Below are 14,029 nucleotides of genomic sequence, written 5' to 3'. Positions count from 1 at the left end.
GCCGCCTCTCCCCTTCGAGTGCATCGGCCATGTCCACTCAGCAGCGAGGAGAGCCAGGGGGAGGAGGAGGGAAGGTGCACGAAGAAGAGGACGGAGAGAAAAAGAGAGGCTGTTTTTCCGATCCGTCACTTCCGCGAGGCGTGGCACGGCGTGGCGTGGCGTGGCACGGCGTGGCGAGGCGTGGCGCGGCGTGCGACAGCCTCTCTGCAAAGTAAATCTATACGGGCTAATTGCCTGCTGATTTTCATGCATAGTAACCAGCTGTGGCTGCAAGGGCGGCCCGGCGAGAGGGAGGGGGAGGGAGGGGGAAGGGTCCTGCGTCCCAGCGGGGTGACGGAGACCGACGTGTCGCCGGTTTTTCTCCTGGAGCCCGGCAGCCCGAGCAGGCAGCCCGGCCAGGCAGCAGGCCCGCAGGCAGCCTGTTTGACACGAGGGAAAGTTATTTGGCGCACCCCGCTGCCTCAGTGTGCCCCGCCGCCTCGAGCAAGTTTGAACACCCAGGCCGGAATAGGCGCAGGGGTGGCTTTAGCGTGTACAAAAAAAAACCGCGCAAAAAACAAACAAAACGTTGGCTGTGTTGCTTCGCGCGTTAATTCGTGTCTCCTTGTATTTCAGACAAGTTCATTCCTCTCCTCTGCGCCAGCCTCGCGGTTTTCCCGCGCGCGCGTAGTTTGAAATATTTCGGTTTTTATTTAGATAATGGTCAAAGGTTTTTTTTCTGCCGCTTTTTTTCCTGCCGGGGTGCGTTGCAAGGGTCCGACCAAGGCGGGTCCAGGGGAGGTCCAGGGAGGCCCGGACAGCGGCGGCCGTGGCCGATTTCAAAAGAAACGACGGTCAAATTTATGAGGAGGAAAGGCGCTTTTCGTCGTGAATATCTCGCCGGCCACATCTCATTAATCTCGAGAACACATAGCTCGGGGCGGAAGGGTCCGAAGCGAGGCGGGCGCGGCGGGCCAGGCCCCCTGGGGGTTCGGAAAGGGGGGAGGGGGGAGGGGGGGGTGACGAGCAGGAGGACCCCGCGGATCGCGACGAGTCCAAACGACTGGCTTTTGAAATTGAGACCAACTGGCGCACCGGCCGGGTAGCGGTTGCAAAACGCCTGCGCTGCGCGCGCTGGCGAGGCGGGGGTAGGGTTGCCACCCTGTCCGCCCCCGGAAAAGGGGGGTCGGTTGGCAACGCTAGTTTCTGTGCGGTCTGTGTCGGGGGTGGGGGGGAAACCCGGCGGCAACAAATCATGATTATTTCGAGATGTTTTGGTCAGCGCCGCACTTTATCAGGGCCGATCCGGACCGGTGTGGCGAAAGGGAAACGGGCTGCAGTTGCCCTCACCGGCCGAACGAGGGGGAGAGAGAGGAAGAGGAGGAAAGAGTTGGAAGAAACAGAACAAGGAGACAAGGGAAGGAGGAGGAGGAGCGCCAGCAGGAAGAAAACGACAAGGTGGTTCGGCCACATCATCAATCCGATTTTGCGGATAAGAGATGTACGAGGGTGGCGGTGGCGGCCGGAAGGGGGAAAAGGGGAGGGGGGGACAATGCGACTGAGCCGCCGCCGCGCATGTGTCGGAGGAACAAAAAGGGGTGGCTAAGGAGACGAGTAAATCTGCGGGACTTTGCGTGGGCGCTTGTGTGCGTGCGAGTGCGCGTGTGTGTGTGTCTGCGTCAGTCAATGCGTGCGAGTGCCAGTGAGAGAGAGTGAGAGAGAGAGAGAGAGAGAGAGAGAGAGAGAGAGAGAGAGAGAGAGAGAGAGAGAGAGAGAGAGCGTAACTCCGCCCCTAGGTGGCGTCGACACGTCATCCTGGCGCGGTCCCCGGAGGCTGGTTCGAAGCCCCTCCTGCCCGGCATGGCGGCATGGCAGTGTGCTTGGCGGCTTGGCGCGGCGGCAACGCGGCCGGGCCGGCCGGGCTGCCAAGGCTACACCGAACCGCAGAAACCAATTCGAGGCGGAAATGATTATTCATACACCGCTCGGTAGGGCCAGGGCGGCCGGGCCGGCTCATTCTCGAACAGTGATTTTCGTTTGTCTCTCTCGCACTCGCGGCTCCGCGCCGCGTGGTGTGCGAGGGAGCCAGGCGGGAGGGCGCACGATGTGACGCGCCGTCCCTTTGCCGCCGGGTGGACGCTCCGTTTTTCAGCCCTTGGCGTCTTTTCCGCCCTTTCTATCCGCCCTTCAGTCCCTTTTTTGGGCCGCCTCCCTGATCCCCGCTTGCCCCGCTTGCCACACCACCGTCAAGTGATAGTCCCGCCTCCCGCCTTCGTAATTCTTTGCCCCGTCGGTACGAAACACTATCATTAGGGGCAGGTGGTGCTTCCAGCGAGCTTCCAGGCGGCTTCCAGTGAGGGCCCGGCCCAGCCCGGCCCAGCCCGGCCCAGCCCGGCCCAGCCACCCCCTGGTCTGGCCTGCCTCGGGCCTGCCTCGGGCCGGCCCACTCCGGCGGCGGGCGTAATCTATCGGAATTACCCTTAAAGGGCCATATCCCGGCTGGATTGGACGCCGCTAGCCCCGCCGGCCGCGCCTTCCCTGTCGTTGCCACAACGAGTCCATCGCGGCAAGCCTTCCTCGACAGCTCGGCCCCTTTTTTTCCCGCCTTCGCTTGCCTCTCCTCGCGGATTCGCCCCGACGTACGCGCTAACGCGCAAAGTGGGAGTGGAGTGCGCCCCGGCCGAACACGAGGCCGAACAGCGGCGCAGCGGCGGCGCTCCGAACGGCTGGATTTGATGAAGGCGGGACTGACTGCGTGACGGGCTGTCTGGCCTAGTCTGGCCCTGGCGCGCCCGGGCGTTCCAGCCGTCACCCGTGCGCGGTACAGAGTGTATTGCCCGCCCCGCCCCGCCCCGCCCCCGCATTCCACCACTACAACGCCCCTCCCCACACTTCGGCCCACGTGCTGACTAAGCAGCAACATGGCGGCAATGCGGCAGTGTGACAATGATGAGAGCCCCCCTCCCTGCCTGCCTCTCTCTCTCTCTCTCTCTCTCTCTCTCTCTCTCTCTCTCTCTCTCTCTCTCTCTCTCTCTCTCTCTCTTTCCCCACACCTTCTCTACCCTCACCTCCTTTCCCGTTCGTGTCAACCAAGGTTGCAATGTTCCTCACGAATACGGTGCGTTAGTGTTACTTTTCCTATCAAAAATACCCACGCAGTATGACAAAATGTGTTCCGAAATAGTTATGGAAAATATCGCAACACTGTGGGCAGGCGGGCAGGGAGGCTTCTAATAAGCCGAAGACAAGTTTCTAGTTCGGCTTCAAGAAGCCAAAGGCGAGGAATGTGGCCGTCCGAGACGCAACCTTATTCGTGCCCCCCCCTCCCCCCTCTTTCCCAGACTACTTAGAAACCCTCGGGGGCTCTTATTTCGGCCATTGTTCCCGGCCAGTGTGTTGTGGCGTGCCACGGCGTGCCACGGAGGGACGTGGGTGCCGGCTGATTCCGAACGGCAAAATCATCGCTCTGTCTCTCTCGCACCCCTACGGAACCCCCCACGAGAGCGAGAGAGACACAGTGTGCCGGCCGCCCTGCCCACGACCATGGCCCGCACTCGCTCGCTTAGCTCAGCTCTTTCTAAAGTGTCCTCCGCCGCTCCGCCGCTCCGCCGCCACACTGCCCGCACGAGCTCCTCGCCGACACACCAAGGGTCGAGTCCGGAACCTCCTCGGGAAACACCACCGCACGTGGAGTGTAGTACGTGTAGTACGAGAAGTACACGTGAAGTGTACTTAAGTGTCTGATGGAGCTTTTTTTCAGTTCAGCTTCGCGGCCGCCGGGAGGGTAGGCCACCCATTCACCACCCGGCGAGTGTAGGCACATCCACCGCACTAGGAGGGAAGTCGCTCTCTTCGACGGGAACGTCGAAATAGTTCCGCCTTCCACGTGCTGCAGTCGGCGCGAAGATGCACACCCTCCCCCACCCCCACCCCTTTCAAATTTCCCGTCGGCATTAATCTCCCCATTGTCCCAGCGCGCGTCTTCTCGGCTGGCGCGGCGCGGCGCGCTGGTTCGCCGGGCCTCCGCCAGGGCGCGCTGTTGCTAGCGGCGGTCCACAGTGGGCCAGAAGACCGATGGAGGAGGCGGCCAAAATTCTGCACGCGTTTTGAGCTCCAGAGTCGCTAAACAGGACTCGAACCGAGCGTGTGACCCCACCAATGGATTTCTCGTTAGGAGGGTCATGTGGTGGGGTCCATTGGTGGGGTCACACGTTCGGTTCGAGTCCCCTTCAGCGACTCTGGAGTTCAAAACGCGTCTCGAGTTTTGGCCGCCTCCGCCGGCCATCTGGCCCACTGTGCGGCCCGGCGGCGCGCGAGTGGAACGGAGCCGAACGGAGCGAAGCGAAGCGGCGGCAGGAATTCGCTCCGCCCGCCAACAATATCCCATGAAATACTGCAGTTTTCGCTTTCGCCAAACAATCGTGTGATGTATATCCCGCCGCCAATTTCCAATTATGTGGTGGCGAGCCGGGGCGAGGAGTGGGAGGGGGAGGGAGGGGGGAGAAAGGGAGGGGGGATGAGCTGGTGTATCGACTACCGCAATAATTTGTGCCCCGAAGTAAAAATGGTGCTAATTCGATTTTGAAACGGGGCCACGCCGCGCCGCGCCGCGCCGGGCGGTGCGCGGGCTGTTCCGCGGCGGCGGGGCGAATTTAACAAGAATTAGCATGGCTGCAAATTGGTAACGCCAACGCCGCAGCTGGCAGCGCCGTCGGGGCGGCCAGGGCTGGGCAGGGCTGCCAGGGTACGGCCGGCCGCAGAATGAGAATCGAGAAAAAGCAAGACGGGCGGAGGCAGACTTGATTAGAATGGGAATTGGACCTTTTTGGGCGGGTAATAAATTTACAGTTTGGGGCGCCAAGTTTGGGACAATGCGCTTGGTTCTCGGCGGTGCGGCTGCTGCCCTTGCGAGGTGCGGCGCGGCGTGCTGGTGGTGGTGGAGGTGGCCGTGGTGGTGGTAGGGGGGAAGGCTCAAAGGGAAAAGCACCTCGAAAACAATAACATGTATTTACAATGGCCTTACAAACGAGTCAACAAGAAATGGAAGTTTTGGTTTGGGTTGCTGGCGGTTGGAGGAGCGCTACTGCTGCACGAGGGCCTTGAGGTCCTTGGCCCTGGCGTAGTAGGCCCTGCTCCTGGCAATGGCGTCCTCGGCCGCGTACTTGGGGGTGTACCGCAGGCGCGTCTCGGCGCGCAGCCGGCTTAGCGACACGAAGGACGACAAGTAGCGCACCAGGGCGCTGGGCTGCACGGGCAGCTGCGACTTGGTCCACGACGCGAGGAGCGTCTCGGCGGCCACGGCGGCGAGGTACGACGTCCAGGCGGGCAGCGGCCAGCCGCGGACGCGCACCAGGGACGGCGTGCCCACCCCCGACACGTCCGGGAACGTGAGCAGCATCTGCGTGAGGCGCAGCAGGTCGCCGCGGGGGCTGTCGTCCGTCACGAAGACGGCCAGGCCGGCCACGGACTGGGCCTCCACCGTGTCCGAGAGGCACTCCGCCGCCAGCGCGCGCCCCGCGCACACGTGGGCCCACGCCACGTTGCCTGCAACAGAGAGACACGGTCACGCACACGGTCAAGGACTCGGGGACCCTCTCGGCGTACCTATCCGGGACGCGCCGCGAGTGCGAGAGAGACAGAGCGTCGTCTCTGACATGCGGTTTCGGAATTTCCTATGCACAGCCGGGACGAAAACCGAAAGGGGCGGGAGGGGCGGTTTTAACTCGACCGATGCGCAGCCTGACGCGCGCCTATTCCAATTTTCCGTCGGCTGTGCGTGGTGGCGAGTGGCGTTGTGCGGAATTTTGCCGCCAGGGTACGGCCCCTTGCCAGTTCCTGGGGCGGGCGGGGGCGGCGGGGGCGGCGCTGATCCAGGGCTGATCCTCGGCACACCACGTGTGGCGTTATAGTCGCTCGAGGGATAGTTTATGGCGCAACTCGCTCCAAGTACCATTGTACCATTGCGGCACTCCATTCCGCTAATGAGGACCGCCACTGTAGGGGGAAGGGAGGGGAGGGGGGACCGCGCCGCCGTCCGCGCCGCCGGGACGACACCACCAGTAATTGATATCAGACGCAGGTGCCGCCAGCAGCGCGCTCTATCGGAGAGCGTGGGCACTGCTTGGTATGCAACAAACACTAAGACTCCGCCCCTCCCCCGGCGCCTCCCCGCCGCCCCCGGCGCCGCCCCCGGCGCCGCCCCCGGCAAGGCTAACGATCAAAGCGCACGCAGCCACGCAGTGCAGCGGTGCCGAGCCGCTCGGCCAATCAACGAACTGCGAAACTTGGAAACCATTTGTGCGGCTAGCGCCGTGCTAGCGCCGTGCTGCCGTGCCGGGTAGCGCCGGTCCGGCCGGTTCCTGTCTCTCTCGCACCGCGACGGGGCGGCCCGCGAGAGCGACAGAGACGGAGCGACGGGGTGATTGGCAGTGTACAGTGTAGGCGCGGGGAATCTCCGCGCCGGAATCGGGCCGAGCTGCGTGAGCTGCGTGCCGCGACAGGTGGTGCATTTAAATGGCGCGATTCGGTCCCGGTCGCCGCTTTCCGAAGAGCGCCGCGTCGCTCTGTCTCTCTCGCACTCCCGTGCGGCCAGCGGGACGCCACGCGAGTGCGAGAGAGACGGAGCGACGGAGGCGCTGTTAAGCTCGGCCCGGCATTGCGACGCGATTTGGCGATCAAATTCGCGGGGCGCGGGGCTCGGAATTCCTCAGGCCCGGCGCCGCGCGCCCTCTGCCAAAAGCAATACTTGGCTCCGCCGCCACTGCCGGCCTGCTAATCGCGGCCCTGGAGTGCGAGAGAGACAGAGCGGCACTGCCATGGCACTGCACTGCATGCTTACCCACGTAGGCGTGCTGCTGCCGGTTGGCCGCGCCGCCGAGCTGCAGCAGGGTGTTGTCGCAGAGCTTGGCGAGGCGCAGCAGCGCGGGCACCAGGCTGTGGTCCTCCTCGCCGTACAGCAGGGGCGGCCGCAGCGCCACGGTGCGGAGCACGCCGCCGTCCTGCAGCGGGGCCCCGTTGGCCTGCAGCGCCACGCGCTCGGCGCGCAGCTTGGAGGCCGCGTGCGGCGGCAGCACGTCGGGGTCGCTGGGCGGCAGCGCGCGCGCCTCGGTCTGGTTCACGATGACCGTGAAGGAGCCCATCGCCTTGCCCAGCACGCCGCGCAGGTAGGGCACCATGATCACCTCCATGCTGGACGTCACCACCAGGCGCGGCACGCTGAGGCGCTGGCACAGCGCCACCACGGCCTCGGTGGCTGCGGGCAGAGCAGGCGTTGTCAGAGGTGAACAAGCGCAGCAAGGAGCCTCAACTCACTCCAATAGATGATTTTACTGATGAGTTTTTGTTGTTTTTTAGCGTACCCTGGACGTTGTTCCGGTGCAGGGCGCCCAGGTCGGCGGGGTGCGAGCGGTCGTCGAGGCCGGCGCAGTGGATGACGAGGTCGGCGCCGCGGAAGGCCTCCTCGCACGCCGCCACGGCCTCGGCGGCCTCGTCGGCCAGGTCGGCGCACGTCCAGTGCACCGGCACGCGGGGCGACGCCGCGCCCAGCAGGTTGGAGTACGGCCGCACGTCCACCACGCGCACCTCGCGCACCGAGGCTTCGGCCTGCAGGTGCTTCACGACGTGCTGGCCCAGGAAGCCGCTGCCGCCTGCGGACAGAGAAGGGGGACGTCAAACCAGCCTCGCCAGTTCGAATTCAAGCCTCGAAAGCCCCTGCAAACGGGCGGGTAGGCAACCCGGCCGCACTCCTGCGCGGCGGCTGGCCTATGCGCCGCTCGTCGGGCGCGCTCGTCCTGCGTCCTCGCTGCCTCCGTCCAGCAGTCGGCGGCGGTGGTCACGGTCACTCACGTAGTTGAGAGACCAACTTGGCCGGGACTACCCACCTGCCACACACACACACACGCACACGCTCCCACACAGCAAGCACGCGGCGTGGTTGACCCTGACGACTGCGACGACCCCCTCCGGCGTGCCGGACTGCGTAACAGAGCGGGCCGGCCGGTGGCTGGCGGTGGCTGGCGGTGGCTGCCGGTGGCGCGGACAGGGTTGGCTGCCCGCTGGCCTTGGACTGGGTTACGCCACCGGCACGCCACCGGCACGTCGGCCCCTTCACGTAGGGCGACTGTTTGGACGGCACGGCGGCACCCGATTCCAGCCAGCTAGTCATCCCCGTGCGCCCAGCGCGCCCAGCGCTCGGGGCCTCTGCCTTTGCCGGCCAGCGGACGGCCTGTTTGAAGAGGCTGGCGCCCTGCAAATATTTTGTAGAGCCCCCACAGCGGCGGAGCGGCGCGCACACAGACACTCTCACACACGGCCTGAAAGGGAAGGCCCAATTGGAAGCGCGCCGTTCGCCCTGCCGTGGCAGTGTAGCAGCGCAGCGGCGTCCCATTAGGCACACTGATTTGATGGTGTCGGCGACTCGGCGATCGAATCCAATGATTCGCCCACTTCGGACCTTCGGAGGGCCGAGGCTCGGTTCCCGTCAAAGGCAATGCCGGAATCAGCAGGATAATGCCGCCGAGTTCTTTTCTCTCTCGGTGTCGTGCAGGCCTCCGCATCAACTAAGTAATTACCATGCTACGAAAATTAAAAAAAAAAAAAAAACGGAGAATGTTTGAGTTGAGTGGGGCTCACCTGTGACTACGACCACTTCCTTGCCGGCCTCCATGTCTGGGCGGGGGGTCTTCAACAGGAACTGCGAACGCTGAACTTGGCGGGGGGTTGAACCCGGTACCACGCACTGCCTAGCCCAGCCTCCTCTTCGGAGTACCAGCCCGTCTTGAGCCACGACCGGACACGACTGGCTTGTTGTGGGCGGTGGCAGTGAAAGTCATGCTGACCGGCACCTTGGCTTTGACATGGCACGGCGTGGCGGGGCGGCCGGGGTGGGGGTAGCGTGCGGGTAGCGTGCGGGCTGCATGCCCCACGCGATCCGCACGCCGTCTTGTTAGGAATCCGGCGGCTTTTTGGTCGTTGTGACATGACGCCGTGCCGCCCACCAAGCCTCAGGACGGCGTTCGAGATCCTCCGTCTCTGCCGCCTTGGCCGAGGCCTCGCAGGAGCGACAGAGACAGGCGGTGCTTTCGCACTGCCTTCGCACGCAGCCCCGCCCCGCGCTCAGCACGTGTCGTGCGGTCGCCGCCTTCCGTCTTAGCGTTTTACAGTGCAGCATCGCGGCATCGCAGCGCCGGGACTCGGCGATCTCCTTCGCGATACGGCGGCGCACGCCGCCAGGTGTCGCGCTGTCTCTCTCGCACCCTAGGGCACGCTGCAGGCACGCTCCGCGAGTGCGAGAGAGACAGCGCGACAAAACACCCAATTTATCGGCTGGCGCCACGTCGCTGACGCCACACGAGGATTCAAGCATGGACCGCGCGTCATTCGGCCCGGACGTGTCTCCATCTCTCTCTCTCTCTCTCTCTCTCTCTCTCTCTCTCTCTCTCTCTCTCTCTCTCTCTCTCTCTCTCTCTCTCTCTCTCTCTCTCTCTCTCTCTCTCTCTTTTTCCCCCCATCGGGTCTCGAGGCGCCGATTCAACGGTGACTGGAGGGCGTGACCAAATTTCCAGGCCCCCCTTTTCTTTTAATTCATCGCTCCGTTTTAGATTTGTTTGCAATTTATTTTCCTGTACGGAACGTGTCTGCTGGAAGCACAGGGCAGGTAGCAGGCATCGGCTCCAGAGGAAACGTACCGCGTCATTTTTCCACTAGCGCGACTGCATAAACACGGCAAGGCAGGCGTTATGCGATAAGTAACCAGACGGTAGCCGGCCGTACACCCACTGTAAAGCCCGCGGCGTTTCGCGGCGTGCCCGTCGGGTCCCGAACATCAAGGTTCGTTCCCTCAGTGGGCAGTTGGCACCACTGGGTTGCAATAATTTTGTTTTGCCCACAATGTAATTTAGTCATGGTGCGAAAATAAAAGTTTTGCTCAGAAGAATAAATACATTAGACACAGCTTGCTTCTTTAAGACTGTCTTGTTTATTGACCATCTTTGTATCACTGTTAGACAAACATTTACTTTGACCCGAGACACGAACAAAATCAATGGACTAAGAGAAATAAGGCACAAATGTAAAAATAAATAAACAAAACAAGTTTTAAAAAATGGAAAATGTACCGTATCAAAAAGTTCACAGCTATTACAAACATCACATGAACAACACAGGCATTCAAAAAACCAGACCAATGCTGGGAATCTCTTTACAGTACAAGGCAAAATACCTTCAGTCATTTCATTCTTAACATTGTGAGGAGATTGAAAATTTTTAAAATAAAATACATCAGAATCAATTTTTCATTTCAAATAAAAAAATTGCATTTCTTAATTATTTACCAATTGAAGACATAATCCATAGCTCTTGATACAAAACTTGTGCTTCTCTGTGGTGTATGTTGAGGTGAGACAATCTGGAACAAAACAGATTGACTTAATAGAATTCCAGACAGACAGAATAGGAACTCAACACAAACATGTACTTACATCTCCTACATGTGCACTGGAGAAGGCTCTCTGAAGTGGTCTTACACTGTGAGGGGTTCCAAATGGACTAGCTACACTAGACTGAGGCAGACCCATTGACGGGGTTCCAAATGACATGTTACAGGCAGCACTCATTCGGGACATGTTTGGGTCTCTATTAAAATTCTCCTTACTGATGTCAACAATAGACTGAAAAAACAAACAAGCATTTTGTGTTAGGCTACCAGTGTGGGTGACTTTTACTTTGAAAATAGTTGTTTGCATCACTTACAGGGTCAGTGCATGGCATTACTCCAATCATAGTATTGCCTCCAAATATCTTCCCATTATTTCCAAGAGCGCGTCTGACTTCAACACGAGTTTGGTACTGCAAATGCATCCAGTTCCCTTGAACAGGCAATTGCTTGTCTACTATATTGCCATACCGAGCAAACTGAGCAAGTATTGATGAAGTGGCAGAAGTTGGAAAGCCAAAGATTGTCACCCAGTTACTAGAGAGAGGCTCGTTTGCTGTCCACTGAGGATGTTGTCCTGGAGTAACAGGTGGTGGTGGTGATGAGGCTAGCAATGAAGCATTCAGATTCCTGTGCAAACAGAAATTGCCACCTAAATGTTAGGACATTGAAATTTCAAAAATTGACGCGGAAATAATGATATTTATTACTTACGCCTGAAACATTGATCCATCAGCTGGCTTTGTTGGAGAAAGAAACGGAGACTGCTCTGACGATGGGCGCAAGGTGTCGAACAGGCCAGTGGTTGGGGGTCCAGATCCCTTCTCACTTTGACCTAGGAGACCGGAGGCTGCTGGTGCCCTGAAATCATGGCCCAGCTGTTAGAGGTGCACATCAAAACAGAAAATAGGATTGGAAATAATGCCAAAGTTCGCCTCTGCTCGCCATTCCAGAGATTTCAGAAGATAACATACCTATTGATTCGAGAGTCGGCAGAGCTGAGAGCAGGTCCTAGGCCACCCATTGAGGGTGGTGAGAAGGTGACGTGCCTACCACTTCCTGGGCTTGTTGGGCTCATTGCTAGTTGGCGAGCGTTGCTTGGTCCTGGATGCGATTGTGTGAGCGATTGATTCAAAGACTGATTGAAGTCGCTTTCACCTAGCAGGTATTGGGGCAGATACTGTGGCATACCACCCATTGACACTGGGCTGCCCACTGGTGAACCTAGGGCCATTGGCTCCATGATGACTGCAACACGAAACAAAGTGCAATGAAGTACCTGCTGTACACGCAATACCTAAAACATTATGCAGTGTAAGAGCTAAACTGCAGCAGCACGAAAATTAAACACACAGAAAAAATGAGTCAAAAAGCGTAGTCGAAAGGAACAAAACCACAGGCGGCGAAAAATTACGACGCCAAATTGGAATTCACGAAGATCATGGGCACCACTAACCTCTTTCTTTCAGAGTAAACACTTAGCAGAAGTGATTAAAGCTGTCAGTAGCACACCTGCAATATGAGTCTTCACAGGATTTGAACTCTCGGTCTGCGCACAGCACAGAAGTGAAATGAAAGGTAGTTGAACAGTGTAATTGTCAAGTTACGTCGTGAGCGCAGAAAATTTTGAAAGGTTTGAAGTGTGTAAACGGGCCAGCCGACAGACACAGACTTGCCAAACAGACTATTTTGATTGAAAAGTTTTACTGTCCTCAGACAAAATAAATCTTCAATCAAAGACATACAGTAATGAATGGCATTCATTTTACTTGCTTTCAATCAAGGTTTCGCCTGCGGTAAACATTTATGGGGCATCAAGAGTGCTGTGATTCGAAATGTACGTTGGCAACACGAGAAAACAATAGAACAGCGCACAAGGAAAGGGGGAGGAGCGGGAGCAGGAGTGGGGGGGACGGACGGCGAGAGCGGGGAAAATAAACCGCATACTATGCATTTTTTATACTTTGACACAACGACTACACTTTGTTGCTATTCAGAAGAAATTGATACAAATTTCTGTTCCATTATTCTTAGCACCAAAAAATTAAAAATTGTTTCAGCTTAACAAACTGTGGGAAAAAGGTTCTCAAAAAATGACAATTAAGCAACATTTATAAGTTCATATTTATTTACAACCCTTAAAAACTGCAAGTGAATAAATTTCGAAATCATCATCATAAGCCTGACTCAGCAACGTTTTTATACACAAATCATCTACAAATGGATTCTGAGGCCTCCAAAAAGAGGCTATTCCACATAAATGAACTGACATAGACATTAGTGATGGACTTCATAATCCTTTGGGTCAACCTTGCCATATTTTTTCTGCCACAAGTCAATGTACTCTTTCTTTCTTTGCTCACGAGTGGCAAAGTATTCTGGGTAGAATGCCTTCTCAACTGGATCCCAGAAGTCGACTGCAACGTCCGGAATATGCACATTTCTTAGATAGGCCACTCCGCCAGGAGAGTAAGGGACTGTAAAAGAAATTTAAAAAGACACTTGATAAAAAAGGAAGAGGGGAGGAAAGCAGAGCTATTTTATCAGAAGTTGTAATAATCTTACAAATAACAGGAGCATAGTGCTGCTCAGCTTTCAACTTTGCTTCAGCCTTTTCCACCCATTTCATAGCCTTGGCCATGTCCTTTTCATCTTTGTGCTTGTCGAACTCGGCTCTGAGCATTGTGACATGATAGCGGTAGAGCGGCCTGCAACAGATAATGGTGGTCACACAAGCCAAGGAATCTTTGCTCAGTCAGATTTCACGTAACACCTAACTCTACTCCAAAAAGCTCTCCAATAAAAAATTTCTGATTCCGATACCCTCGAGATAATAAAACAATCGAAGCAGTACCAGTGCGCCATTATGTTTGAATGTACTTTTCATGTTATATTTGTAAATGTTTCCCAGCAAACTACACGACTAATAGGATGATCCATGTCTTATTATTGCAGATTTTATATAAAATAACATGGTTTTGAGAGGCTGTCGGACTGGGATAAACAAAAGGATCATCTCTGCTTGTTGGTAGACATCAGGTGTATATAGTTTTAGGTTAGAACACTTGTCATTGAACACACCACAAGAGGGCAATGAGGATTTAAATGGATTTCAATTTCAAACCATATGGCACACTAGAATTAAACGTTAAAAAGACCTTCCTCGACGTATTAAATAGAGATCCGTTGAAAACTACACAGTGAAGGACTCTCACCTTTCGTGGTACCAGGCCTGAGTGTTTCTGCACAATTTTTTGTACAGACTGCACACCCTGCGGGTGTGCGTAATCACTTCCATAGGCACACTCATGTTAGCGAAATTTAATGCCTAATTTCTTGAATTTTTTGGCCTGCGGTAACGAGGCCTAACCCAAACAGCGCAGCAAAAGCAAAATCAGCTGTGCAGCAGACTAGCAGACCAGACCACGTAGTTCGGCCAAGCGCCGCCAGAGAGCGGGCGCGGGCATCCGCACATTTTACTGTCTTGTTTCCTTTGATAAGAGAATTTTAAACCGACTTCACGTAGCCCAACCGAGTTTTCTTTTTCTTTCCGAATAATTTAGAATGATTCAGAACTTACGCAACACCCCCATGAAACGTGTATTTTGGTGCTGTGTG

General features: G+C 57.1%; 3 protein-coding genes across 4 annotated transcripts; all 3 read right to left on the bottom strand.

Moving 5' to 3' along the window:
* Nucleotides 1–5,059: 5,059 nt before the first annotated feature.
* Nucleotides 5,060–8,644, bottom strand: LOC117644725 (3 beta-hydroxysteroid dehydrogenase/Delta 5-->4-isomerase). Its single transcript, XM_034384338.1, has 4 exons — nt 8,611–8,644; nt 7,338–7,625; nt 6,818–7,231; nt 5,060–5,523 (listed from the first exon to the last, which is right to left on the bottom strand). The coding sequence occupies exons 1-4, from the start codon at nt 8,642–8,644 to the stop codon at nt 5,060–5,062; spliced, it is 1,200 nt and encodes a 399-aa protein (XP_034240229.1).
* Nucleotides 8,645–9,973: 1,329 nt separating this feature from the next.
* Nucleotides 9,974–12,136, bottom strand: LOC117644355 (nucleoporin NUP35). 2 transcript variants are annotated; one of them, XM_034383732.1, is made up of 6 exons: nt 11,868–12,125; nt 11,386–11,659; nt 11,126–11,272; nt 10,729–11,041; nt 10,458–10,646; nt 9,974–10,384 (listed from the first exon to the last, which is right to left on the bottom strand). In XM_034383732.1, exons 2-6 carry the CDS (start codon nt 11,652–11,654, stop codon nt 10,307–10,309), a joined length of 996 nt encoding a protein of 331 aa, XP_034239623.1. In that variant the 5' UTR covers nt 11,655–11,659; nt 11,868–12,125; the 3' UTR covers nt 9,974–10,306. The 2 variants fall into 2 exon arrangements, with proteins under 2 accessions (XP_034239623.1, XP_034239624.1); XM_034383733.1 differs by having other exon boundaries at nt 10,243–10,384; nt 11,924–12,136.
* A 381-nt stretch (nt 12,137–12,517) lies between these two features.
* On the bottom strand, nt 12,518–13,862 carry LOC117644356 (NADH dehydrogenase [ubiquinone] 1 beta subcomplex subunit 9). The gene is made up of 3 exons (XM_034383734.1): nt 13,627–13,862; nt 12,977–13,119; nt 12,518–12,888 (listed from the first exon to the last, which is right to left on the bottom strand). The coding sequence occupies exons 1-3, from the start codon at nt 13,719–13,721 to the stop codon at nt 12,689–12,691; spliced, it is 438 nt and encodes a 145-aa protein (XP_034239625.1). The 5' UTR covers nt 13,722–13,862; the 3' UTR covers nt 12,518–12,688.
* Nucleotides 13,863–14,029: the final 167 nt, after the last annotated feature.

The sequence above is a fragment of the Thrips palmi genome, unplaced genomic scaffold (assembly GCF_012932325.1).
Source record: "Thrips palmi isolate BJ-2018 unplaced genomic scaffold, TpBJ-2018v1 HiC_scaffold_18, whole genome shotgun sequence".
Taxonomy (NCBI): domain Eukaryota; kingdom Metazoa; phylum Arthropoda; class Insecta; order Thysanoptera; family Thripidae; genus Thrips; species Thrips palmi.
The sequence above is the reverse complement of the archived record's forward strand: the minus strand, read 5'-3'. Positions and strand labels throughout refer to the sequence as shown.